Here is a 27,028-nt window from a genome sequence, read left to right as displayed (position 1 = left end):
AATCCCGACTTACCCACTACTTAAGCGTCTGGTGCACAAGTAAATCAGAATCACTGAATGCTATTAGATCCTTGATTTCCATGTCCAATATCATTTTCAATCCAAAAACGTAAGCTTCATACTCGGCCATGTTGTTGGTACATGGAAACAGTAATTTGGCAGTAGCAGGATAGTGTTTTCCTTCATATGACACTAAAACTACTCCAATTTCAGCTCCAAAAGAATTTGACGCACCATCGAAAAATAACCTCCATCCAGGATACTGCTCACTCATATCCTTAATTGCTCCAATAAATAAAATTTTTTCATCCAAAAAATAGGTATGTAATGGCTGGTAATCATATTCTCTTGGATTTTCTGCCAAATGATCTGCTATGACTTGTCCCTTGACTGCCTTTTGTGTTATGAAGACAATGTCGAACTCAGAAAGGATCATTTGCCACTTAGCCATGCGTCCCGTGGGCATTGACTTTTTCAACAGGTATTTTAGAGGATCAGAACGAGAAATCAGGTAAGTGGTATAATCGAGCAAATAATGTCTCAACTTTTGAGTTGCCCATGCTAAAGCACAACAACTTCACTCAAGGAAAGAATAGTTGGCCTCATATGTTGTAAATTTCTTGTTCGGATAATAGATGACTCGTTCCTTTCTCCCAAACTCGTCATGCTGTCCCAGAATGCATCCAACAGCCTCATCGAGAACAGACAAATACATAATCAGAGGTCTTCCTGTGACGCCCCTACTTCTCCCTAAGGCGAACCAAAGGGTATCCGCGGGACGCCTGCCCAACTCTCGCCAGGACTCAAGGCAAATTTCATTCAAGCTTAACGTAATACTATTCAACAACACCAGATAAAGTAAGAAAGTGCGAAAAACTTTAAACTTAACCTTACAAAACAATTATCCAATCCTTGCCTCGGATTTCCAAAAGTACATCGAAACCCAAAATGTACTACATCCAAATACATCAAATATCCAAATCATACATTAGGTTTCCAAAAGTACAACCAACAAGAGGTCTAGTCCAAAATACATTAGAAAGCCTAATACAAAAGTACATCAAAAAGGAGTTTCTTCGAGTCTCATTCCAAACCCATTCCTGTTAAGGAAAACAAATCTACAGGATGAGCAAAACGCTCGTGAGGCCAAGAACACACATGCAAGCACATTGTTCAAGTAACAATCCCAATTTAATAAATAGAGCAATAATATTGCAATAATTAACAATTCGAGCGGTGAAAAGTAAACAGAAACAATTCAAGGATATAGTAGCTCTCAGGAACTAAGTTCCACTTGCACGAGCAATAACCTCCACGAATTGACACTCCGTCAATCGGGTAAGTTTAGTCCGTAGAACTCCACTTAACCTGTCCCCTTTCACCTTACATAACCCTGTATCGGGCCCGCCTGTCATTTGTTTGTGGCGATACTATTCGAGTATGCCAAGCAAGACCTCTCATTAGGTCAAGCTTATATATCTCATGGTTCGCCAATTTTTCCGACCAAGCCCAAACCGGCTCGAGTCCAAGGTCGGCCAATGAGATGTGGGCGTCCCCATGTGCATTTATGTGTCGAGGAGATTCACTCCAACGACGTATGCAATCATAGCATACTATATCATGTATCAAGTATTGATATATACAAGTAATCGATGTATTCGAGCAATTGATATATTCAAGCAATTTGAGCACGAGTTAAATCATTTCAAATGAGAACGAGTGTGATAAAGTACATACTCGACTCCATTTTCCAAAATCTCAAGTATCAATATCAAGTAATCATGTATCGAGTTCACAGGAGTTCAAGTAATACAAACTTGACACTCACCGAGCAAATCAAGAAGAAATATTTTCTGGAAGTTCAAGTGTTCATTGTAGGATCCTCTTGAAGGTCTTCGTGGGCGCCTGAGCAAATAATAATGTATTATCATTCACGTGCTTCAATTATCAAGGAAGATTGTATGTTAGTACAATCTAAGGAAATTTCATGAAAACGAACCTCAATTACTCGTAAATCGAGGTTCAACTAGAGTTTCTTAAAGTACAAGAGCGATCGAGTTTTCATTTTGGGAAATCAAGTATAAAACGTTCAAGTAATATCGAAGGGATAAGGAGTGCTTGAAAACTCCCTTCTTTTGGAATTCGAAAAATTTTCAGTTTTGATATCATATTTAAAAAAATCGTATCTCACATTCTACATGTCAAAAATTAGAAACATTGGTACCGTTGGAAACATCTTTAAAAGTACTAAAAGTTCTTAGAAGACACTTTTCCATGAATCTAAGTGGAAGGTATTCAAAAATGAGCTTGAAATCACTGTTCCAGAATGTTCAGGATTGAGCTTGGGTTGGTTTTTCGCTAACTTTGAAAATTCGGCAGAATTCACTCGTTGCAAACCAGCCATTGAAATTTGTAACTCAATTATAGGTGCAAGTAAAGTTTAGGACAGAATAAGAGGATCGAGAATTGGAGTTTCGAGCACCAAGATATGGTAGCTCAAAGTTGGGGAAAATTCAAGACTGGGGAAGAATTTCTAGATTTGAACTTCCAACATTGGAAGTTTAGTTAGGTACGAAACGAACTTGGATTGGTACCAAAATTGGTAGTATTTTACTCTTATATGAAGGGTATCTCTCTATCAAATTTCACAGAAAAATACCTTCGGGAAGGTAGTCAACGAACCAACTAAAGTTTGGAAAAATTCTTAAGGCAATCTGCCTTTAATCCTTTTCTTTCCAAATCCAATCGTTTGGCTAAGAAAATCCTCCAATCATGGTTCATATGTGAAAGGAAAGTCTAAGGAACATTCATAGTACATTTGGTAGGTGTTTAACACTAAGAATTTCATTTAGTAAGACCACAACAAGTCTCATCTCAAATCTGTCCAAAACAGAGCAGTGTTCTCGTTTTTATCACAACTCGGTCGACTTAACTCGGAATTGAGCATGGTTTATGGCGTTGGAAAATACATTAATAGGGCTAATAATTCACAGAAAAAAACGTTCTGAAATTTGGCAAACAACCAGCTCGAAATTGAGCCTCAAATTGCTGCCTCTACAAACCATTCCAGCAGAACAGAGAAACAGGACAGCTATCTTAAAATGAATGCTTCGGCTCCCACACATGGAACCAGAACGTGTATTTTATACCGTTGGAAAGGTATGGATGTATAGTTTTAAATGCCACTGACGGTACTCGATTTCGACGTCGGAGGACAAAGTTATGGTCGAAATGCTACCTCTGGACAGGGTTATCCGAAAAGAGTTTTCCAACTTGACTAGTTCACAAATAAATTCATTTGCCCAACCAAACGTTAATGTTTTCCAATGAAAATTTTTACACATCTAATACAACATATAAACATTAGATTCAAGCCATTAGATCATGAAAAATTGGCCTTATCATGGCCAAACAAAGCAGGGACAGTTTCGGAAATTTTTGTCATGGCCTCAACTTTGAGTTTCCAACAAAAATACTCCATAGATCTATCATTTTAACCACTAAACCACCATTAAATCCAACATTAAACCTCTTATCAGCAACAACCCAAGAGTGGGAGTTCATAGAGCCCACTTTTCAAATTTTCCAACAATATCAAGCCATCCACTTACATGCAAGTGCTTAGAGATGCATTTCTACTACCATAAACCAAGTTTAAGGTGTTGGATTATGTTATACCTCCTTAGTGCCTTAGATCAGAAAATTTCGGTCCTCAAGAGGCTCCAAGAAACCGTGAAATGCCGCCCTTTGGTTAGCTAGATCCAACCTCCAAGTAGTTTGCTAGTTGATCTACAAGTTTGGTAAAGATTAGTTGGAGTTTTGTTGTTGATTTGGTGAAGAAATTTTTGAAACAATGGAGTTAGAGAAGGAGAGGGGGCTGGCCGGCAATAGGAGAGAGAAGAGAGAGTGAGATTTGATCAAGGTTAGCTTCCAAGAGAAGATTAAAATGAGTGGTGTAAATTCACTCCAAGGTCAACTCTCATTAGGGCTCGTTTGGTGCGTTTAGGGCTCGATTTTCTCTCGCGTTTGGTTCACTAGTGCACTAAACCTCTAATGCACTTATGTTCATATAAATATTATTCACTCTTAATTGTCCCGAAATAAGGGTCTAAAGTCCCTCAAATAAAGTCGCGCGTGTGAAAACCCGTACCGTCAATTTTAACGCTATAACGCGAAACCTCCGAGAAATTCTTATAACGATAATACAAATAACTATCACTTGAGTATTTAAACATTAAAATACCTAATTTAGGTCCATTGTATAAGTCTCCAATATTCCAAGTTTATTGCACTCTCAATCGGTTAAAATTTCCAAGCACTATACACTATTATCACTAAACGTGCTTACAGAAATTAAATTTTGAATCAAGTCACTTTAAAAATATAATGAAACTATAATTCCATGTAATTAGGTTCAATAGGTCTAGAAAATAATATTCGGAATAAATGGACAATTAAATCATTAAATAAGCCCAAATTAGGGTTTCAAAATAAATAAATTTCTTGTGAATCCTCACATGAGTCGAGTATTAATTCCTTAATTAGCCTTTCTTAATCTACCATTGATCATTCTTAACTCTCCAATATTAATACACTCCCGATTCAAGTATAGTCTCGAAAAACGTGTACTCGTCATTCCAAACTAAACGAATTTTCGAAAAGTGAATTTTCCAACAAAACGCTTTAAAAACATAAAAGAAGCGTCGTGCCATATAAATGGATTTAAAATGATCGAAATAATTAATTCGAAAAAAAATGTGTGAATAATCATTTAAATAGTCCAGTAATATTCTATAAAAATAAGAAAATTTTCGGGTCCTCACATCCTCCCCTCCTTAAAAGGAATTTCGTCCTCGAAATTCACTCTTAGAACAATATCATTATCTTCATGGTTAAGCCTATCAGATCAATCATTAACTTACGTTTTCCAACTCATATTTCAAAATTTCTACTCATCCCACTAGCAATCAAGTCTTGACCCCAATAGGCATTTTAACTTCCAAGTCGTATGGCAATTTAATCGGTTCCGGGTCTACCTCATATAGGTAATGTCTTCACTTCTATAATGCAAATTTATAACTACTAACTCCAAATCATGAGTTGGCTACTTTCTCTTGTGATATTAACTTTCTAGAGACATACACAATCGTCTCATCATGTATCGTTAGTATACATTCTAATTCATCCTTTAAAGCATCTGGGTAAATTACAAAACTACCTTTTCCGCTCGGTAAGGCTAACACAAGTGTATCAGTTAAAAACACCTTTCACTTTTAAAATTTTTCCTCACATTTAGAATCCCAAATAACTTGGCAAGTCTTGCACTCTTGGAAAACTCCTTGATCAAACCAAAGGTAATATTCGACTACCTCTAAGAACTCCAATTTTCGGTAGAATTTCCTAGTTGTTTCCTCTTAAACAACTTCTACTGCAGCTGAGTTAATAACAATTCCTTCCTTAGACATTGTACAATCTAGAAATGCTATTTCCTTCCAATCGAACTCACATTTATTGGACTTAACGAAAATTGGCATTCTCTCGAGGTTTGTAAACTATCATCAGGTGTGTTTTTTTTTTCATGATTTTTCAAACCTTAGAGTATACCGATATATTATCAATAAACGTCACCACAGATTAATCCAATTACGATTTAAAACCTTGATGCATTAAAGCAATAATTGCTGCTAGTGCATTAGTCAACAAAAAGGGCATAACTGAAAATTCAAGCATCCCCATCTTGAATTGGAAGTGGTCTTAAGCACACCGGTCCCTAGGATTCCTGGTTGGTAGTAACTCTACTTTAAATCCCTTATTCGCTGCTCCTGGCCATTGATTATAATTCTTGTTTATGTGAGGCTACGGAATATTTGTTCTTATTAGTCACATCGTTCAAGTCTCGATAATCTATATACATATAGCCTCAAGCGTCTATTCCAAATATGATATCCGGTCCTTAATTGTTAGGCTCATCGAATTTGTCAAATATTTCAATTCACCAACTCAAATCTCCCGATTTTAATATCTCGAATTGGCATTCAAACATTGGATCCCACTTTAATACTAAGTTCTCATTTTGGTCCAAATCCCTGGTTATCTTCAAGATCTCAAGTTTGCCTATGCTCTCAAGTACAATCTTGATCATGTCTACTATCATTCATATCTTATTATCAACCTAAAGGTGTAGGGAAAGGTACGACCATACATATAAGTCATGAAATCGATTAAAAGCAACGTACCTCTCCGTAGGTCATGGAAAATCGTAATAGTTGCTTCAAGTCGTGATAGATTTATTAAATCATTTCAAAAGGGAAAGGAAAACAACAAGATTATACCAAAATGTGTCAAGTTACCAAGATACAAAATAACAAAAGACTTTCCCTTATACAAGAGATTAAATCTCCAAAAGTGCCAGTCTAGTCTAGGATAAAGTTACAACCTCTATCCCTCGAGTGGAGTTAACCACCCCTACTCGTAAAACTTCCAGTGCTTAGATTCCCTCCTGGCTCTTGATTGCTTGGTGGCGTATCTAGCTGGCCACTGAATATTTCCTCTTTTTAGATGCACTGGGGCAATTCGAAATCTTATGCTCGATACTACCGCACCTCAGACACTTTCCTTGCTTCATCTAGCACTTGTCCTCAGTGTGGTTAATCTTGCCACAGTATCCACAATTTACGTGAGAAGTGACGGCTTGACTAGTTTGAGGATTTCCTTTGTATTTCTTCTCCAGTTCTACGTTCTTGCGTAGCAGCTCAGTTTTCTCTGCATATTCTTGTTTCCACCGTCCTTTCCAGTAGTCAGCCAATTTCCTTTGAAATTCTACCTCATTTCGAAGAATGTTCATCTCCTTACGCATTTATTCCAAAGTTTTCATCTTACCAATTGACTTAAGTCAAATGCTAACCTGCCAAGCAAATCAAAGGATCAAAATGTGTAGCTGTTTATAATGGAGACTCGAGCCATATTAGTCTTGCATTCTTTTGCTTTTGGTTTATTCCGGCATATAAATCTTAGCTATTCTCTGCTTAATACGGCCAAGTCCTTAGGTTTCCACGAGGTTACTATCATCATTTACAAACACAGCAAGATACGGGCCTTATTCCTTAATATAAAAGTTTCAAACCCTAATTCACTCTCCAATACTCACTTACGAATTGGCTTGAGAAGAAACCCTAACCTCTTGCTTTCACTAGTGGCTTATGGTATCCTTTCAAATCAATCTTACTATCTCGAGGTTAGATTCTCCGTGAAACTTAGATAGGCGAACTTCAAGAATCATTCCATTTTCACATCTCTCTCTTGGTCCCCAGGTTGGTTGATTGGTTTAGAGCTTTAGTGCTCAACTAATCGTGCTAGAGCATCAATAGTCTGGTTAATAGCAATAGCTACGCGATTGTTTTCCTTCGTTTCTAGGGTTTTGGTTCAGTCCAGCAGTCGCTCTATAATCGCCCCCTTGAGTTTGGAGTTGCTTAACTCCTCACCCTCGATCATTTTTCACTTCTTTGGTCACCCATAAATTTAACATGTTTAAAGGCATGACATAAAGTGAGTGCACATAAACGGAGTTTGAAAAGTGATACCTTTATCACGCCAAACAAATACAAGAATAAAAGGGAACACACCGAAATAATCGCAAATGTGTACAACCCAATCATGGATTTGAAATCATAAAGCAGTAAAGTCAAGCATGTCATGAGTAACGTTTAATTGCCTCAAAAGATCGGAAACATAGTAAAACAAGATACAAAATGCAATGGCCTTTAAGCGAGCGCCACCCTGTCTATCTTTGGCAAAACTATTAAAATAGTTTAAATCACTAACTTAGTGATTGGCGGAGCCAAAAGTCTTCACTACCTCCATAGGATCATTTTCATTTCCAGCACTAGGAGTTTTAATCTCATGTCCCTTATCAAGTATCTTGTCATTCTCCACTTGTTCAACCAAGGTAACGCACCCAGTCATTGACTTATCCATCCGGTCTTTAATTTCGTGTACTACCCTAGCAAGTCAGTTCTTAGCTTTTTAAAGCTGCTCACTAGGAGTCTTTGTCTTTTCCTCGCTCCTCAAGTACCACAGTTTCCACTTCAAAATTCTAATAGTCTGGGCATCGACAATTGCCCTCGGTCCTCGTTTATCCTCTTGAACTACCCTAGTTTCCTTGAATAATCTCCTTCGATTATCGGTTATCGCTAATATCACATTATTTGGGTATAAGCAAGTCCTCTAGTAGTCACATAGAATTCTAGTTTGGCGAAATGAGTTATATCTCCAACGAGCTCCCTTAAGCCCTTCTCAACAATGGCCTCCATAACGCGTCCCTGAGACGGTTCATTACCACCGTTACCTTCCGTAACTTACAATTAAAATTAAAAGCTTAAATGGGTCCAAGAATCTTAAACAAACTGCATTTGATCATCTCGTACTATCTCACATATCTCTTACAAGATCGAGACTTCCAACTGTCCATTAGTTCAAACCTAGGTTCTAATTTTCATCCCCACAAGTGGTCACTTTAACTTCCCAACCAGTTCTACAGTCCGGCATCATAAACTTCAAGCCTAGAATACACTACAGAGATCTAAAGTCTAGGCTCTGATACCAACTGTGACGCACCCACTTCTCCCTAAGGCGAACCAAAGGGTATCCGCGGGACGCCTGCCCAACTCTCGCCAGGACTCAAGGCAAATTCCATTCAAGCTTAACGTAATACTATTCAACAACACCAGATAAAGTAAGAAAGTGCGAAAAACTTTAAACTTAACCTTACATAACAATTATACAATCCTTGCCTCGAATTTTTAAAAGTACATCGAAACTCAAAATGTACTACATCCAAATACATCAAATATCCAAATCATACATTAGGTTTCCAAAAGTACAACCAACAAGAGGTCTAGTCCAAAATACATTAGAAAGCCTAATACAAAAGTACATCAAAAGGGAGTTCCTTCGAGTCTCATTCCAAACCCATTCCTGTTAAGGAAAACAAATCTACAGGGTGAGCAAAACGCTCGTGAGACCAAGAACACACATGCAAGCACATTGTTCAAGTAACAATCCCAATTTAACAAATAGAGCAATAATATTGCAATAATTAACAATTCGAGCGGTGAAAAGTAAACAGAAATAATTCAAGGATATAGTAGCTCTCAGGAGCTAAGTTCCACTTGCACGAGCAATAACCTCCACGAATTGACACTCCGTCAATCGGGTAGGTTTAGTCCGTAGAACTCCACTTAACCTGTCCCCTTTCACCTTACATACCCCTGTATCGGGCCCGCCTGTCATTTGTTTGTGGCGATACTATTCGAGGATGCCAAGCAAGACCTCTCATTAGGTCAAGCTTATATATCTCATGGTTCGCCAAGGTTCCCGACCAAGCCCAAGCCGGCTCGAGTCCAAGGTCGGCCAATGAGATGTGGGCTTCCCCATGTGCATTTATGTGTCGAGGAGATTCACTCCAACGACGTATGCAGCCATAGCATACCATATCATGTATCAAGTATTGATATATACAAGTAATCGATGTATTCGAGCAATTGATATATTCAAGCAATTTGAGCACGAGTTAAATCATTTCAAATGAGAACGAGTGCGATAAAGTACACACTCGACTCCATTTTCCAAAATCTCAAGTATCAATAACAAGTAATCATGTATCGAGTTCACAGGAGTTCAAGTAACACACACTTGACACTCACCGAGCAAATCAAGAAGAAATATTTTCTGGAAGTTCAAGTGTTCACTGTAGGATTCTCTTGAAGGTCCTCGTGGGCGCCTGAGCAAATAATAATGTATTATCATTCACGTGCTTCAATTATCAAGGAAGATTGTATGTTAGTACAATCTAAGGAAATTTCATGAAAACGAACCTCAATTACTCGTAAATCGAGGTTCAACTAGAGTTTCTTAAAGTACAAGAGCGATCGAGTTTTCATTTTGGAAAATCAAGTATAAAACGTTCAAGTAATAACGAAGGGATAAGGAGTGCTTGAAAACTCCCTTCTTTTGGAATTCGAAAAATTTTCAGTTTTGATACGATATATTAAAAAAATCGTATCTCACATTCTACATGTCAAAAATTGGAAAACTTGATACCGTTGGAAACCTCTTTGAAAGTACTAAAAGTTCTTAGAAGACACTTTTCCATGAATCTAAGTGGAAGGTATTCAAAAATGAGCTTGAAATCACTTTTCCAGAATGTTCAGGATTGAGCTGGGGTTGGTTTTTTGCTATTTTGGAAATTCGGCAGAATTAACTCGTTGCAAACCAGCCTTTGAAATTTATAAATCAATTAGAGGTGCAAGTAAGGTATAGGACAGAACAAGCGGATCGAGAATCGGAGTTTCGAGCACCAAGATATGGTAGCTCAAAATTGGGGAAAATTCAAGACTGGGGAAGAATTTCTAGATTTGAACTTCCAACATTGGAAGTTTAGTTAGGTATCGAAACGAACTTGGATTGGTACCAAAATTGGTAGTATTTTACTCTTATATGAAGGGTATCTCTCTATCAAATTTCACAGAAAAATACCTTCGGGAAGATAGTCAACGAACCAACTAAAGTTTAGAAAAATTCTTAAGGCAATCTGCCTTTAATCCTTTTCTTTCCAAATCCAATCGTTTGGCTAAGAAAATCCTCCAATCATGGTTCATATGTGAAAGGAAAGTCTAAGGAACATTCATGGTACATTTGGTAGGTGTTTAACACCAAAAATTTCATTTAGTAAGACCACAACAAGTCTCATCTCAAATCTGTCCAAAACTAGGTTTTTCCAAAACAGAGCAGTGTTCTCGTTTTGATCACAAATCAGTCGACTTAACTCGGAATTGAGCATGGTTTATGGCGTTGGAAAATGCATTCATAGGGATAAAATTTCACAGAAGAAAACGTTTTGAAATTTGGCAAACAACCAGCTCGAAATTGAGCCTCAAATTGCTGCCTCTACAAACCATTCCAGCAGAACAGAGAAACAGGACAGCTATCTTAAAACGAATGCTTCGGCTCCCACACATGGAACCAGAACGTGTATTTTATACCGTTGGAAAGGTATGGATGTCTAGTTTCAAATGCCACTGACGGCACTCGATTTCGACATTGGAGGACAAAGTTATGGTCGAAATGCTACCGCTGGACAGGGTTATCCGAAAAGAGTTTTCCAACTTGACTAGTTCACAAATAAATTCATTTGCCCAACCAAACGTTAATGTTTTCCAATGAAAATTTTTACACATCTAATACAACATATAAACATTAGATTCAAGCCATTAGATCATCAAAAATTGGCCTTATCATGGCCGAACAAAGCAGGGACAGTTTCGGAAATTTTTGTCATGGCCTCAACTTTGAGTTTCCAACAATAATACTCCATAGATCTATCATTTTAACCACTAAACCACCATTAAATCCAACATTAAACCTCTTATCAGCAACAACCCAAGAGTGGGAGTTCATAGAGCCCACTTTTCAAATTTTCCAACAATATCAAGCCATCCACTTACATGCAAGTGCTTAGAGATGCATTTCTACTACCATAAACCAAGTTTAAGGTGTTGGATTATGTTATACCTCCTTAGTGCCTTAGATCAGAAAATTTCGGTCCTCAAGAGGCTCCAAGAAACCGTGAAATGCCGCCCTTTGGTTAGCTAGATCCAACCTCCAAGTAGTTTGCTAGTTGATCTACAAGTTTGGTGAAGATTAGTTGGAGTTTTGTTGTTGATTTGGTGAAGAAATTTTTGAAACAATGGAGTTAGAGAAGGAGAGGGGGCTGGCCGGCAATAGGAGAGAGAAGAGAGAGTGAGATTTGATCAAGGTTAGCTTCCAAGAGAAGATTAAAATGAGTGGTGTAAATTCACTCCAAGGTCAACTCTCATTAGGGCTCGTTTGGTGCGTTTAGGGCTCGATTTTCTCTCGCGTTTGGTTCACTAGTGCACTAAACCTCTAATGCACTTATGTTCATATAAATATTATTCACTCTTAATTGTCCCGAAATAAGGGTCTAAAGTCCCTCAAATAAAGTCGCGCGTGTGAAAACGCGTACCGTCAATTTTAACGCTATAACGCGAAACCTCCGAGAAATTCTTATAACGATAATACTAATAACTATCACTTGAATATTTAAACTGTGATACCCCAACTTTTAGGATACTATTGTTGTTTAGCCTCAAAGAGAGTATTACGGTTTCTTTATTTTATTGTTTTGTTTTACAGACTAGAAACCCTAAATTCTAGAAATAAAGTCTAATCAAAACCCTAGTTTCATTTGTGACTGACCGTTTTCTCAAATTTCTCATATTTCAATCGAAACCCTAAATTCAATTTATGGAATTGTAAAATCCCTCATGTTTTCTGAAAAATGCCCTTTTAATTGGAAATTATGAATTTATAATAGCCCTACCAACCAATCACCCCACAATAAGTGTAAATGAACATGAAAGTAAAGGTTTTCACTTTTCGTTTTCAAGTTGGAGCAAGTTAGGGTTTTCACGTTTTTCCGTAGTGTAATTATCCGGTACGGAGTAAGGATCAAATTTGGTGCTTAAGAGTGACTTTTGGATGAGAAATAATATGTGATTAGAAGAAATGATATAAAGTTAGTGAATAGGAAAAAAAAACCCTAGTACGTGTGATTTAAGGAAAAACGGTACGAACCGACGTGTACCGCGCACTACCGATTGAACGCACCACTGGACCACCACTTTCTTACCACATGAGCTCATTGATATTTGAGCAAAATATCTCCTTATTTCCAGCTGCCTTTGACCGAAATTTGTGGCAAAAAATGCAAGGGAGAGAGAGAAAAATTTGCATGGCTTTGGTGGTGCCAAGTGTCACCACCTCATGGCTCCTTGATTAATTTTTTTTTCTTGCCTTTTATCCTTCATTTCAGCCATCTTTCTTCTTCATTTTTTCTGGTCTTGGCTGAGAGAGAGAGAGAGAAAAACCCCAAGAGAGAGTTCACCAATTCTTCTTGAAATCTAGTCACCAAGTGAGGAAGAAAGAAAACTAAACCGATTAAAGTCATCCTTGAGTGTTTATCTAGTGAGGTGTTGGTGAAATTTTGAAGGGGAAAGCAAGAGTTGCTCTTGGTAGACACTAAGCAAGGTAAGGATGATGATTTCCCCATTTCTTACTCTTAATCTTGTTCAAATTAGCTTAGCATCTCAAATTTGTGGTGAATAATGGTTGTTATCATGTCTTGGGTGTTGTTTTCCTTGCGGATACATGAATTAGGGTTTGATGAATTGCTGCCAAACTTGATGTATGATTAATATATATTGTATCCAAGATTGTATAGGGGGTTTTGGTAGCAAGTGAAGCAAGAAATGAAAAAAGTTATCATTGGAATAAAAAATTCCAGATTTCTGGAAAAATTTCACCCTGTTCTGTCCGGTTTCAGTTCGTGTGGTTAGAGGCCGAATTATGCTTGGAATAAAACATGAAAGTTGTATAGAATGGTATTTTATAGTTGCCTACAAAATTTCAGCTCAATCGGAGTAACGTAGCCTGTGAAAAGACCAAACTACCCTCACTGTTTTAGGATGTTTCCAGTGTTCCGTTTTAGTCAGTTCATCCAGTTTATCATGTTTATTCACTAGGATCTGTGCTGATTTAGCCATTTTCTAAAACATGAAAGTTTTAGTACTCTGTCTTAGCTTTTCAACACCTACCAGAACACCTTAAACGGACCTTGGTAGCCTGAGATATGACCATTCTAGTGCAGTGCGGTTAATTAGCTGTATAATTGGAAGTTGGCTCTGTAAATTGGGAATTTGACCAGGTTACACTGGAAATTTGACCAATTGATCTTCATGAAAGTTGTAGTACTTCATCGTAGCTTCGAATTGGTATAAGTTGCACCTCAATCCGATAAGCGTAACCTCGGATGTGTCCATTCCGCAAAACCTTATCAAATCTGTCTTTTACTAAAGCTCATTTCCGCACTTGTTATTAACTTGAATTTTGTCCTTGTATTGTCTTGAGCCTATTGGACGGCTATTGAAGTTAGATTGTTGTGTGTGTACCTTTGGGTTTGAATGAGAAAAATAGTGAAGCCAAAATGGCTGGAAAATTAGGTAAACACAAAGGGCATGCTGCCCAAATTTACGCTCGAGGACTAGAGAAATACACTTGCGACTTGAGTAAAGTTGGTAAATGAATATCACTTGAACCATCTGGGACATTGGCTACTTTGTTTATCGAGGGTTATACGTTAGAACCTAGCCGGGCTTGTACCCTTGAGAAATAAAATAATGATTGCTCGGAACATGTTTTCCTTGTACTTTCGACTCAAATGGCATTTCCAAGTATAAATGTTACAAAGTTATATAGTTTGAAAAGCGAGCGAGTGTTTCACGAATATTCTCCAAGGGAATTTTCATTTCTTGATTCTTATTGAACGAAACGTCTAAGTTTCGAACCTTAGTCAATTTTCAAAGTTCTGAAACAAAGTTTTATCGCAGATTTGGACTCCGAACCCGGAGTATAACCCAGACGTGATTACTAGAGGCACTTCATTTTGGTGAGTGCTTCCAAATACCTGATTGAACTGGACACTTGTTTTCAATACTTGATCAATATGATTAAATGATATATGATTGGCTTGATCGGGCAAGAGTGTACTTTATCGCACTTGCCCTTACTTGATATATACTTGTTTATTGTTGAAATTGAATTGATATACTTGTTTATGTTGTGCGCACTTCCTGGAATTCCAGAAACCCTGCGGCAAGTTACTCGAGTCGAGCCAGCAAGGGCTTGGTCGATTGGGTAACGAACCCTGGGTCTCATGTTTGTCGAGTGGAGTGATATCTCCTCGACTAATCGATATACTCGAGTATTACCACCCGTGTTTCTTGAGGATTTTGGGCCCAGTAGGGGGTTTGAATGGTGGACGGAGAGTAGCGTAAGTGGTGCTCTACTGGATTGGTTCCTTTACTTGAAAGTTGACGGAGTGTCAACTACTACGTGATCAAGCTTCTGGTAATGCAATGGGAATTTGGCTCCTGAGAGCCATCCGTATCCTTATACTTTGGAATGATTATTGCTTATTGGATTATTGACTCTTCTGAAAAAATTTTACACTCGCTCATTTTGAGATTTCTACTTGACGTGTTATTGCTCACTTTTATGAACTCTTCATGCTCGTTTCTTTGCTATATCGAAAACTTGTACTTATAAATAATGGTCAATTTGCTATTTGGAACCTCACTGGCCTTCTAGCTCATTCCACGCCATTTGTTTTCCTTACAGGGGTACGAGCGAGGCGTGAGATATGTAACGACTAGCATAGCCTAGTTGTTTTGACTTTTGACTTGTACTCGCACTATCACTCGATTAGGATGATTGTACTTGGATTGTATACACTTTGAACCAGTTCGGGTATATTGAGACTTTGTATCCTGATTAGGCATCAATGTAAATTATAAGCTTGAATTACGATGTTATTCATTATCTATGGATGGTTGAAATAGAAATGAATGTATTCGTATGTTCCAAACTTGGGAACCGTTATTTCGTTTATTATTGAGGTTGCACCTTATTTTAATTGATGTGAGTGAGTGAGTCCTGGCGAGAGCTGGGCAGGCGGTCCGCTAAACCCTAGGGTACGCCCAGGGGGAGGTGAGACCGTCACAGATGGTATCAGAGCTCCTATCAAGCTCGTGCCGGGAGAAGGTTCTCAGACTGTGGGGATTGGCTTGTTAAGTGTGGAACATATATCTGTTATTGAGGACCTTAGATATGTATGTTGGGTAGGAATCTTAACTTGGATGATTTGCACTTGGGAGCGTACGGCCTGAGATGTGAATGCTCCTAGTTTCGGATTCTTGTACCCGAATACCAAAACTGGAAAACACTAGAATAAAGAGCTATATCTCGATTGAACTTGAGATAAATTTGGATGATAAACGTCAAGGCATGAAGGATTCTAGGATTGGATTTGAGATTGAACTAATTAAGGAAAATGGATCAGTGAGTGTTGTCATGGATTAGTCTTGTGCACGTTTGGTTAGGGTTATGTATATGATAGTTAGATTTGTGATCGTTGCACACGTTAAGGTGCTGGTATTCTCATTGCTTTGGTTCTTCGGTACCTACATACTTTGATTTCGTGTTTCTATGATTTTATTATGATTTGATTACGGATATGCATGAATTTCTTATGAACTCATTTTAACTACTGGTTAACTATTTTTCTATTTCCTATACCGCTGTGTCTATTTTTTTTACACCTCTGTGATACCGCATAGGAACAAAAATGTGAGTTCTGTACTTGTATACGAATTTTGGTGGAATTTGGATAACCACATGGTTTCTTCTTGTGCAAGTTTATAAGTGTACACGAGAGAGTGGGTTGGGGTATGGATCTTCTACCAGAAGGAATATGTAATGACCAGTGAAACTAGGTCAGAAGACAGAAGAGATATCAGGAATGTTTGAATTAAAGGTTAGAATTTCGAGGACGAAATTCTTTTAAGGAGGGGAGATTGTGATACCCCAACTTTTAGGATACTATTGTTGTTTAGCCTCAAAGAGAGTATTACGGTTTCTTTATTTTATTGTTTTGTTTTACAGACTAGAAACCCTAAATTCTAGAAATAAAGTCTAATCAAAACCCTAGTTTCATTTGTGACTGACCGTTTTCTCAAATTTCTCATATTTCAACCGAAACCCTAAATTCAATTTATGGAATTGTAAAATCCCTCATGTTTTCTGAAAAATGCCCTTTTAATTGGAAATTATGAATTTATAATAGCCCTACCAACCAATCACCCCACAATAAGTGTAAATGAACATGAAAGTAAAGGTTTTCACTTTTCGTTTTCAAGTTGGAGCAAGTTAGGGTTTTCACGTTTTTCCGTAGTGTAATTATCCGGTACGGAGTAAGGATCAAATTTGGTGCTTAAGAGTGACTTTTGGATGAGAAATAATATGTGATTAGAAGAAATGATATAAAGTTAGTGAATAGGAAAAAAAAACCCTAGTACGTGTGATTTAAGGAAAAACGGTGCGAACCGACGTGTACCGCGCACTACCGATTGAACGCACCACTGGACCACCACTTTCTTACCACATGAGCTCATTGATATTTGAGCAAAATATCTCCTTATTTCCAGCTGCCTTTGACCGAAATTTGTGGCCAAAAATGCAAGGGAGAGAGAGAAAAATTTGCATGGCTTTGGTGGTGCCAAGTGTCACCACCTCATGGCTCCTTGATTAATTTTTTTTTTCTTGCCTTTCATCCTTCATTTCAGCCATCTTTCTTCTTCATTTTTTCTGGTCTTGGCTGAGAGAGAGAGAGAGAAAAACCCCAAGAGAGAGTTCACCATTTCTTCTTGAAATCTAGTCACCAAGTGAGGAAGAAAGAAAACTAAACCGATTAAAGTCATCCTTGAGTGTTTATCTAGTGAGGTGTTGGTGAAATTTTGAAGGGGAAAGCAAGAGTTGCTCTTGGTAGACACTAAGCAAGGTAAGGATGATGATTTCCCCATTTCTTACTCTTAATCTTGTTCAAATTAGCTTAGCATCTCAAATTTGTGGTGAATAATGGTTGTTATCATGTCTTGGGTGTTGTTTTCCTTGCGGATACATGAATTAGGGTTTGATGAATTGCTGCCAAACTTGATGTATGATTAATATATATTGTATCCAAGATTGTATAGGGGGTTTTGGTAGCAAGTGAAGCAAGAAATGAAGAAAGTTATCATTGGAATAAAAAATTCCAGATTTCTGGAAAAATTTCACCCTATTCTGTCTGGTTTCAGTTCGTGTGGTTAGAGGCCGAATTAGGATTGGAATAAAACATGAAAGTTGTATAGAATGGTATTTTATAGTTGCCTACAAAATTTCAACTCAATCGGAGTAACGTAGCCTGTGAAAAGACCAAACTACCCTCACTGTTTTAGGATGTTTCCAGTGTTCCGTTTTAGTCAGTTCATCCAGTTTATCATGTTTATTCACTAGGATCCGTGCTGATTTAGCCATTTTCTAAAACATGAAAGTTTTAGTACTCTGTCTTAGCTTTTCAACACCTACCAGAACACCTTAAACGGACCTTGGTAGCCTGAGATATGACCATTCTAGTGCAGTGCGGTTAATTAGCCGTATAGTTGGAAGTTGGCTCTGTAAATTGGGAATTTGACCAGGTTACACTGGAAATTTGACCAATTGATCTTCATGAAAGTTGTAGTACTTCGTCGTAGCTTCGAATTGGTATAAGTTGCACCTCAATCCGATAAGCGTAGCCTCGGATGTGTCCATTCCGCAAAACCCTATCAAATCTGTCTTTTACTAAAGCTCATTTCCGCACTTGTTATTAACTTGAATTTTGTCCTTATATTGTCTTGAGCCTATTGGACGGCTATTGAAGTTAGATTGTTGTGTGTGTACCTTTGGGTTTGAATGAGAAAAATAGTGAAGCCAAAATGGCTGGAAAATTAGGTAAACACAATGGGCATGCTGCCCAAATTTACGCTCGAGGACTAGAGAAATACACTTGCGACTTGAGTAAAGTTGGTAAATGAATATCACTTGAACCATCTGGGACATTGGCTACTTTGTTTATCGAGGGTTATACGTTAGAACCTAGCCGGACTTGTACCCTTGAGAAATAAAATAATGATTGCTCGGAACATGTTTTCCTTGTACTTTCGACTCAAATGGCATTTCCAAGTATAAATGTTACAAAGTTATATAGTTTGAAAAGCGAGCGAGTGTTTCACGAATATTCTCCAAGGGAATTTCCATTTCTTGATTCTTATTGAACGAAACGTCTAAGTTTCGAACCTTAGTCAATTTTCAAAGTTCTGAAACAAAGTTTTATCGCAGATTTGGACTCCGAACCCGGAGTATAACCCAGACGTGATTACTAGAGGCACTTCATTTTGGTGAGTGCTTCCAAATACCTGATTGAACTGGACACTTGTTTTCAATACTTGATCAATATGATTAAATGATATATGATTGGCTTGATCGGGCAAGAGTGTACTTTATCGCACTTGCCCTTACTTGATATATACTTGTTTATTGTTGAAATTGAATTGATATACTTGTTTATGTTGTGCGCACTTCCTGGAATTCCAGAAACCCTGCAGCAAGTTACTCGAGTCGAGCCAGCAAGGGCTTGGTCGATTGGGTAACGAACCCTGGGTCTCATGTTTGTCGAATGGAGTGATATCTCCTCGACTAATCGATATACTCGAGTATTACCACCCGTGTTTCTTGAGGATTTTGGGCCCAGTAGGGGGTTTGAATGGTGGACGGAGAGTAGCGTAAGTGGTGCTCTACTGGATTGGTTCCTTTACTTGAAAGTTGACGGAGTGTCAACTACTACGTGATCAAGCTTCTGGTAATGCAATGGGAATTTGGCTCTTGAGAGCCATCCGTATCCTTATACTTTGGAATGATTATTGCTTATTGGATTATTGACTCTTCTGAAAAAATTTTACACTCGCTCATTTTGAGATTTCTACTTGACGTGTTATTGCTCACTTTTATGAACTCTTCATGCTCGTTTCTTTGCTATATCGAAAACTTGTACTTATAAATAATGGTCAATTTGCTATTTGTAACCTCACTGGGCTTCTAGCTCATTCCACGCCATTTGTTTTCCTTACAGGGGTACGAGCGAGGCGTGAGATATGTAACGACTAGCGTAGCCTAGTTGTTTTGACTTTTGACTTGTACTCGCACTATCACTCGATTAGGATGATTGTACTTGGATTGTATACACTTTGAACCAGTTCGGGTATATTGAGACTTTGTATCCTGATTAGGCATCAATGTAAATTATAAGCTTGAATTGCGATGTTATTCATTATCTATGGATGGTTGAAATAGAAATGAATGTATTCGTATGTTCCAAACTTGGGAACCGTTATTTCGTTTATTATTGAGATTGCACCTTATTTTAATTGATGTGAGTGAGTGAGTCCTGGCGAGAGCTGGGCAGGCGGTCCGCTAAACCCTAGGGTACGCCCAGGGGGAGGTGGGACCGTCACATAAACATTAAAATACCTAATTTAGGTCCATTGTATAAGTCTCCAATATTCCAAGTTTATTGCACTCTCAATCGGTTAAAATTTCCAAGTACTATACACTATTATCACTAAACGTGCTTCCGAAAATTAAATTTTGAATCAAGTCTCTTTAAAAATATAATGAAGTTATAATTCCATGTAATTAGGTTCAATAGGTCTAGAAAATAATATTCGGAATAAATGGACAATTAAATCATTAAATAAGCCCAAATTAGGGTTTCAAAATAAATAAATTTCTTGTGAATCCTCACATGAGTCGAGTATTAATTCCTTAATTAGCCTTTCTTAATCTACCATTGATCATTCTTAACTCTCCAATATTAATACACTCCCGATTCAAGTATAGTCTCGAAAATCGTGTACTTGTCATTCCAAACTAAACGAATTTTCGAAAATTCAAGTTTTAATCTCATGTCCCTTATCAAGTATCTTGTCATTCTCCACTTGTTCAACCAAGGTAACGCACCCAGTCATTGACTTATCCATCCGGTCTTTAATTTCGTGTACTACCCAAGCAAGTCAGTTCTTAGCTTTTTAAAGCTGCTCACTAGGAGTCTTTGTCTTTTCCTCGCTCCTCAAGTACCACAGTTTCCACTTCAAAATTCTAATAGTCTGGGCATCGACAATTGCCCTCGGTCCTCGTTTATCCTCTTGAACTACCCTAGCTTCCTTGAATAATCTCCTTCGATTATCGGTTATCGCTAATATCACATTATTTGAGTATAAGCAAGTCCTCTAGTAGTCACATAGAATTCTAGTTTGGCGAAATGAGTTATATTTCCAACGAGCTCCCTTAAGCCCTTCTCAACAATGGCCTCCATAACGCGTCCCTGAGACGGTTCATTACCACCGTTACCTTCCGTAACTTACAATTAAAATTAAAAGCTTAAATGGGTCCAAGAATCTTAAACAAACTGCATTTGATCATCTCGTACTATATCACATATCTCTTACAAGATCGAGACTCCCAACTGTCCATTAGTTCAAACCTAGGTTCCAATTTTCATCCCCACAAGTGGTCACTTTAACTTCCCAACCAGTTCCACAGTCCGGCATCCTAAACTTCAATCCTAGGATACACTACAGAGATCTAAAGTCTAGGCTCTGATACCAACTGTGACGCACCCACTTCTCCCTAAGGCGAACCAAAGGGTATCCGCGGGACGCCTGCCCAACTCTCGCCAGGACTCAAGGCAAATTCCATTCAAGCTTAACGTAATACTATTCAACAACACCAGATAAAGTAAGAAAGTGTGAAAAACTTTAAACTTAACCTTACATAACAATTATCCAATCCTTGCCTCGGATTTTCAAAAGTACATCGAAACCCAAAATGTACTACATCCAAATACATCAAATATCCAAATCATACATTAGGTTTCCAAAAGTACAACCAACAAGAGGTCTAGTCCAAAATACATTAGAAAGCCTAATACAAAAGTACATCAAAAGGGAGTTCCTTCGAGTCTCATTCCAAACCCATTCCTGTTAAGGAAAACAAATCTACAGGGTGAGCAAAACGCTCGTGAGACCAAGAACACACATGCAAGCACATTGTTCAAGTAACAATCCCAATTGAACAAATAGAGCAATAATATTGCAATAATTAACAATTCGAGCGGTGAAAAGTAAACAGAAACAATTCAAGGATATAGTAGCTCTCAGGAGCTAAGTTCCACTTGCACGAGCAATAACCTCCACGAATTGACACTCCGTCCATCGGGTAGGTTTAGTTCGTAGAACTCCACTTAACCTGTCCCCTTTCACCTTACATACCCCTGTATTGGGCCCGCCTGTCATTTGTTTGTGGCAATACTATTCGAGTATGCCAAGCAATACCTCTCATTAGGTCAAGCTTATATATCCCATGGTTCGCCAAGGTTTCCGACCAAGCCCAAGCCGGCTCGAGTCCAAGGTCGGCCAATGAGATGTGGGCGTCCCCATATGCATTTATGTGTCGAGGAGATTCACTCCAATGATGTAGGCAGCCATAGCATACCATATCATGTATCAAGTATTGATATATACAAGTAATCGATGTATTCGAGCAATTGATATATTCAAGCAATTTGAGCACGAGTTAAATCATTTCAAATGAGAACGAGTGCGATAAAGTACACACTCGACTCCATTTTCCAAAATCTCAAGTATCAATAACAAGTAATCATGTATCGAGTTCACAGGAGTTCAAGTAACACACACTTGACACTCACCGAGCAAATCAAGAAGAAATATTTTCTGGAAGTTCAAGTGTTCACTGTAGGATCCTCTTGAAGGTCCTCGTGGGCGCCTGAGCAAATAATAATGTATTATCATTCACGTGCTTCAATTATCAAGGAAGATTGTATGTTAGTACAATCTAAGGAAATTTCATGAAAACGAACCTCAATTACTCGTAAATCGAGGTTCAACTAGAGTTTCTTAAAGTACAAGAGCGATCGAGTTTTCATTTTGGGAAATCAAGTATAAAACGTTCAAGTAATATCGAAGGGATAAGGAGTGTTTGAAAACTCCCTTCTTTTGGAATTCGGAAAATTTTCAGTTTTGATATGATATTTTAAAAAAATCGTATCTCACATTCTACATGTCAAAAATTGGAAAACTTGGTACCTTTGGAAACCTCTTTGAAAGTACTAAAAGTTATTAGAAGACACCTTTCCATGAATCTAAGTGGAAGGTATTCAAAAATGAGCTTGAAATCACTGTTCCAGAATGTTCAGGATTGAGCTGGGGTTGGTTTTTCGCTAACTTTGGAAATTCGGCAGAATTCACTCGTTGTAAACCAGCCCTTGAAATTTATAACACAATTAGAGATGCAAGTAAGGTTTAGGAATGAACAAGCGGATCGAGAATCGGAGTTTCGAGCACCAGGATATGGTAGCTCAAAGTTGGGGAAAATTCAAGACTGGAGAAGAATTTCAAGATTTGAACTTCCAACATTGGAAGTTTAGTTAGGTATCGAAACGAACTTGAATTGGTACCAAAATTGGCAGTATTTTACTCTTATATGAAGGGTATCTCTCTATCAAATTTTACAGAAAAATACCTTCGGGAAGGTAGTCAACAAACCAACTAAAGTTTGGAAAAATTCTTAAGGCAATCTGCCTTTAATCCTTTTCTTTCCAAATCCAATCGTTTGGCTAAGAAAATCCTCCAATCATGGTTCATATGTGAAAGGAAAGTCTAAGGAACATTCATGATACATTTGGTAGGTGTTTAACACCAAGAATTTCATTTAGTAAGACCACAACAAGTCTCATCTCAAATCTGTCCAAAACTAGGTTTTTCCAAAACAGAGCAGTGTTCTCGTTTTGATCACAACTCAGTCGAATTAACTCGGAATTGATCATGGTTTGTGGCGTTGGAAAATACATTCATAGGGATAAAAATTCACAGAAGAAAACGTTTTGAAATTTGGCAAACAACCAGCTCGAAATTGAGCCTCAAATTGCTGCCTCTACAAATCATTCCAGCAGAACAGAGAAACAGCACAGCTATCTTAAAACGAATACTTCGGCTCCCACACATGGAACCAGAACGTGTATTTTATACCGTTGAAAAGGTATGGATGTCTAGTTTCAAATACCACTAACGGCACTCGATTTCGACATCGGAGGACAAAGTTATGGTCGAAATGCTACCGCTGGATAGGGTTATCCGAAAACAGTTTTCCAACTTGACTAGTTCACAAATAAATTCATTTGCCCAACCAAACGTTAATGTTTTCCAATGAAAATTTTAACACATCTAATACAACATATAAACATCAGATTCAAGCCATTAGATCATCAAAAATTGGCCTTATCATGGCCGAACAAAGCAGGGGCAGTTTCAGAAATTTTTGTCATGGCCTCAACTTTGAGTTTCCAACAATAATACTCCATAGATCTATCATTTTAACCACTAAACCACCATTAAATCCAACATTAAACCTCTTATCAGCAACAACCCAAGAGTGGGAGTTCATAGAGCCCACTTTTCAAGTTTTCCAATAATATCAAGCCATCCACTTACATGCAAGTGCTTAGAGATGCATTTCTACTACCATAAACCAAGTTTAAGGTGTTGGATTATGTTATACCTCCTTAGTGCCTTAGATCAGAAAGTTTCGGTCCTCAAGAGGCTCCAAGAAACCGTGAAATGCAGCCCTTTGGTTAGCTAGATCCAACCTCCAAGTAGTTTGCTAGTTGATCTACAAGTTTGGTGAAGATTGGTTGGAGTTTTGTTGTTGATTTGGTGAAGAAATTTTTGAAACAATGGAGTTAGAGAAGGAGAAGGGGCTGGCCGGCAATAGGAGAGAGAAGAGAGAGTGAGATTTGATCAAGGTTAGCTTCCAAGAGAAAATTAAAATGAGTGGTGTAAATTCACTCCAAGGTCAACTCTCATTAGAGCTCGTTTGGTGCGTTTAGGGCTCGATTTTCTCTCGCGTTTGGTTCACTAGTGCACTAAACCTCTAATGCACTTATGTTCATATAAATATTATTCACTCTTAATTGTCCCGAAATAAGGGTCTAAAGTCCCTCAAATAAAGTCGCGCGTGTGAAAACCCGAACCGTCAATTTTAACGCTATAACGCGAAACCTCCGAGAAATTCTTATAACGATAATACTAATAACTATCACTTGAGTATTTAAACATTAAAATACCTAATTTAGGTCCATTGTATAAGTCACCAATATTCCAAGTTTATTGCACTCTCAATCGGTTAAAATTTCCAAGCACTATACACTATTCTCACTAAACGTGCTTCCGGAAATTAAATTTTGAATCAAGTCACTTTAAAAATATAATGAAGCTATAATTCCATGTAATTAGATTCAATAGGTCTAGAAAATAATAATCGGAATAAATGGACAATTAAATCATTAAATAAGCCCAAATTAGGGTTTCAAAATAAATAAATTTCTTGTGAATCCTCACATGAGTCGAGTATTAATTCCTTAATTAGTCTTTCTTAATCTACCATTGATCATTCTTAACTCTCCAATATTAATACACTCCCGATTCAAGTATAGTCTCGAAAAACGTGTACTCGTCATTCCAAACTAAACGAATTTTTCAATAGTGAATTTTCCAACAAAACGCTTTAAAAACATAAAAGAAGCGTCGTTCCATATAAATGGATTTAAAATGATCGAAATAATTAATTCGAAAAAAAAATGTGTGAATAATCATTTAAATAGTCCAGTAATATTCTATAAAAATAAGAAAATTTCCGGGTCCTCACACTTCCTGACTGAGGTGACACTAAGACCGGAGGATTTAACAAGTAAGTCTTGATCTTATCAAAAGCTTGCTGACAATTTTCATTCCAATTCATCGGCGCATTCTTTTTCAACAATTTCAACAAATGCTCATAAGTAGAGGTTAACTGTGCAATAAATCGACCAATGAAATTGATCTTTCTAAAAAAACTCTTCACATCTTTTTGAGTTTTTGAAATGGGCGTATGTCGAATTGCTTTAATTTTCGCAGGATCTATCTCTATACCCTTTTTACTGACAATAAAATCCAATAATTTGCCAGTTGGGGTTCCAAAAGCACATTTCTCAAGGTTCAATTTCAAATTATATCTTCTCAATCTTTCAAATAGTTTCTTTAAATCAACCAAATGGTCCTCGATCTTCTTGGATTTAATTGTAATATCCACATAAACCTTCATCTCTTTGTGAATCATGTCATGGAACAGGGTAGTCATGGTTCTCTGATAAGTAGCTCTAGCATTCTTCAACCCGAAAAGCATCACTCGATAACAAAAGGTTCTCCATGGGGTGATAAAAGAAGTTTTCTCTCTGTCTTCTTCTGCTATTAAAATTTGATGATACCCAACAAAACAATCACCAAAAGATTCAATATCGTATCCAGCAGTATTGGGTAAAAGAATATGAATATTTGGCAAAGGAAAATCATCTTTCGGACCGGCCTTATTCAGATCTCTGTAATCAATACATACTCGCACCTCCCCAAATTTCTTAGGTACTGGCACAGGATTCGATAGTCAGATGGGATAATGAGACACCATGATTATCTTAGCATTGAGCTGTTTCACAATTTGTTCCTTTATCTTGAGACTCATTTCTGGTTTGAATTTACATGGCTTCTGCTTCACAGGTAAAAAATTTGGATCTGTTGGCAACCTGTGAACCACTATGTCCGTAGAGATTTCTGGCATATCATCATATGACCATGCAAACACATCTCGAAATAGCATTAAGAATTCAATCTTTTCTTCCTTCTGTTTCTTATTCAAATGAATGTTGACTTTAACCTCTTTAATCTCCGTCTTAGTGCCAATATCGATGATTTCTGTTTCTTCTAAGTTGGGTTTGGGTTTCTCTTCATACTGTTTTAAATCCCTTGAAATAGACTTAATTTCTTCCTCAGTATCGCTCTCGTTTTGAATTTCAGATTGCATGATTTCAAGTTTATAAGAGATATTGAGATTGCAGCCATCGAATTCCAAAATGGTAACATCTAAAGGTTCAAGGGATTTTATTTGTGGCCATCTGAAAATAGAATAAAATACGCATAATAAATAAATAGAAAATACAGGAGAAGTTTTCCATTTCATTAAATTGAAAATGCATCGAGACTTCACAAAAAGATAAATATACAGACATGATTGCTATTTAAAGACATATCTAGGCCAAACCTTTATTTCCGTTTCAGCAATTTTCTTGAACAAAACAAACTATATTAACTGAAACGAGAATAAAGGTTCAAAAAATGAAAACAATTTCTTTTAACAAAAGATCCAGACAACCGTTCTATCTGGATATGAATCTAGACCAAAAGACAATCCCCTTAAATTTACCGAAACTTCCTTCGAGAGAGAAGATAATCAGCAGTCCAATTCTGAATAGCTCCTTCGGTAATTGACAAAAATTCTGAATTCTTTGATGGCTCCTCCTCACAAGTGGTCTCGACAAATAATTGAGATAGATCCACTTCAATCTCCTCCACAGGATTCTTTGTTTCTGGCATGATCA

General features: G+C 37.5%; 1 protein-coding gene across 1 annotated transcript; it reads right to left on the bottom strand.

Annotated features, from left to right (window-relative positions):
- Positions 1–16: 16 nt before the first annotated feature.
- On the bottom strand, positions 17–27,023 carry LOC140009822 (uncharacterized). The gene is made up of 4 exons (XM_072056153.1): positions 26,854–27,023; positions 26,133–26,545; positions 25,267–26,018; positions 17–469 (listed from the first exon to the last, which is right to left on the bottom strand). The coding sequence occupies exons 1-4, from the start codon at positions 27,021–27,023 to the stop codon at positions 17–19; spliced, it is 1,788 nt and encodes a 595-aa protein (XP_071912254.1).
- Between the last annotated feature and the right edge of the window lie 5 nt (positions 27,024–27,028).

The sequence above is a fragment of the Coffea arabica genome, chromosome 6e (assembly GCF_036785885.1).
Source record: "Coffea arabica cultivar ET-39 chromosome 6e, Coffea Arabica ET-39 HiFi, whole genome shotgun sequence".
NCBI lineage: Eukaryota > Viridiplantae > Streptophyta > Magnoliopsida > Gentianales > Rubiaceae > Coffea > Coffea arabica.
This window is presented reverse-complemented; position numbering and strand designations above follow the sequence as displayed.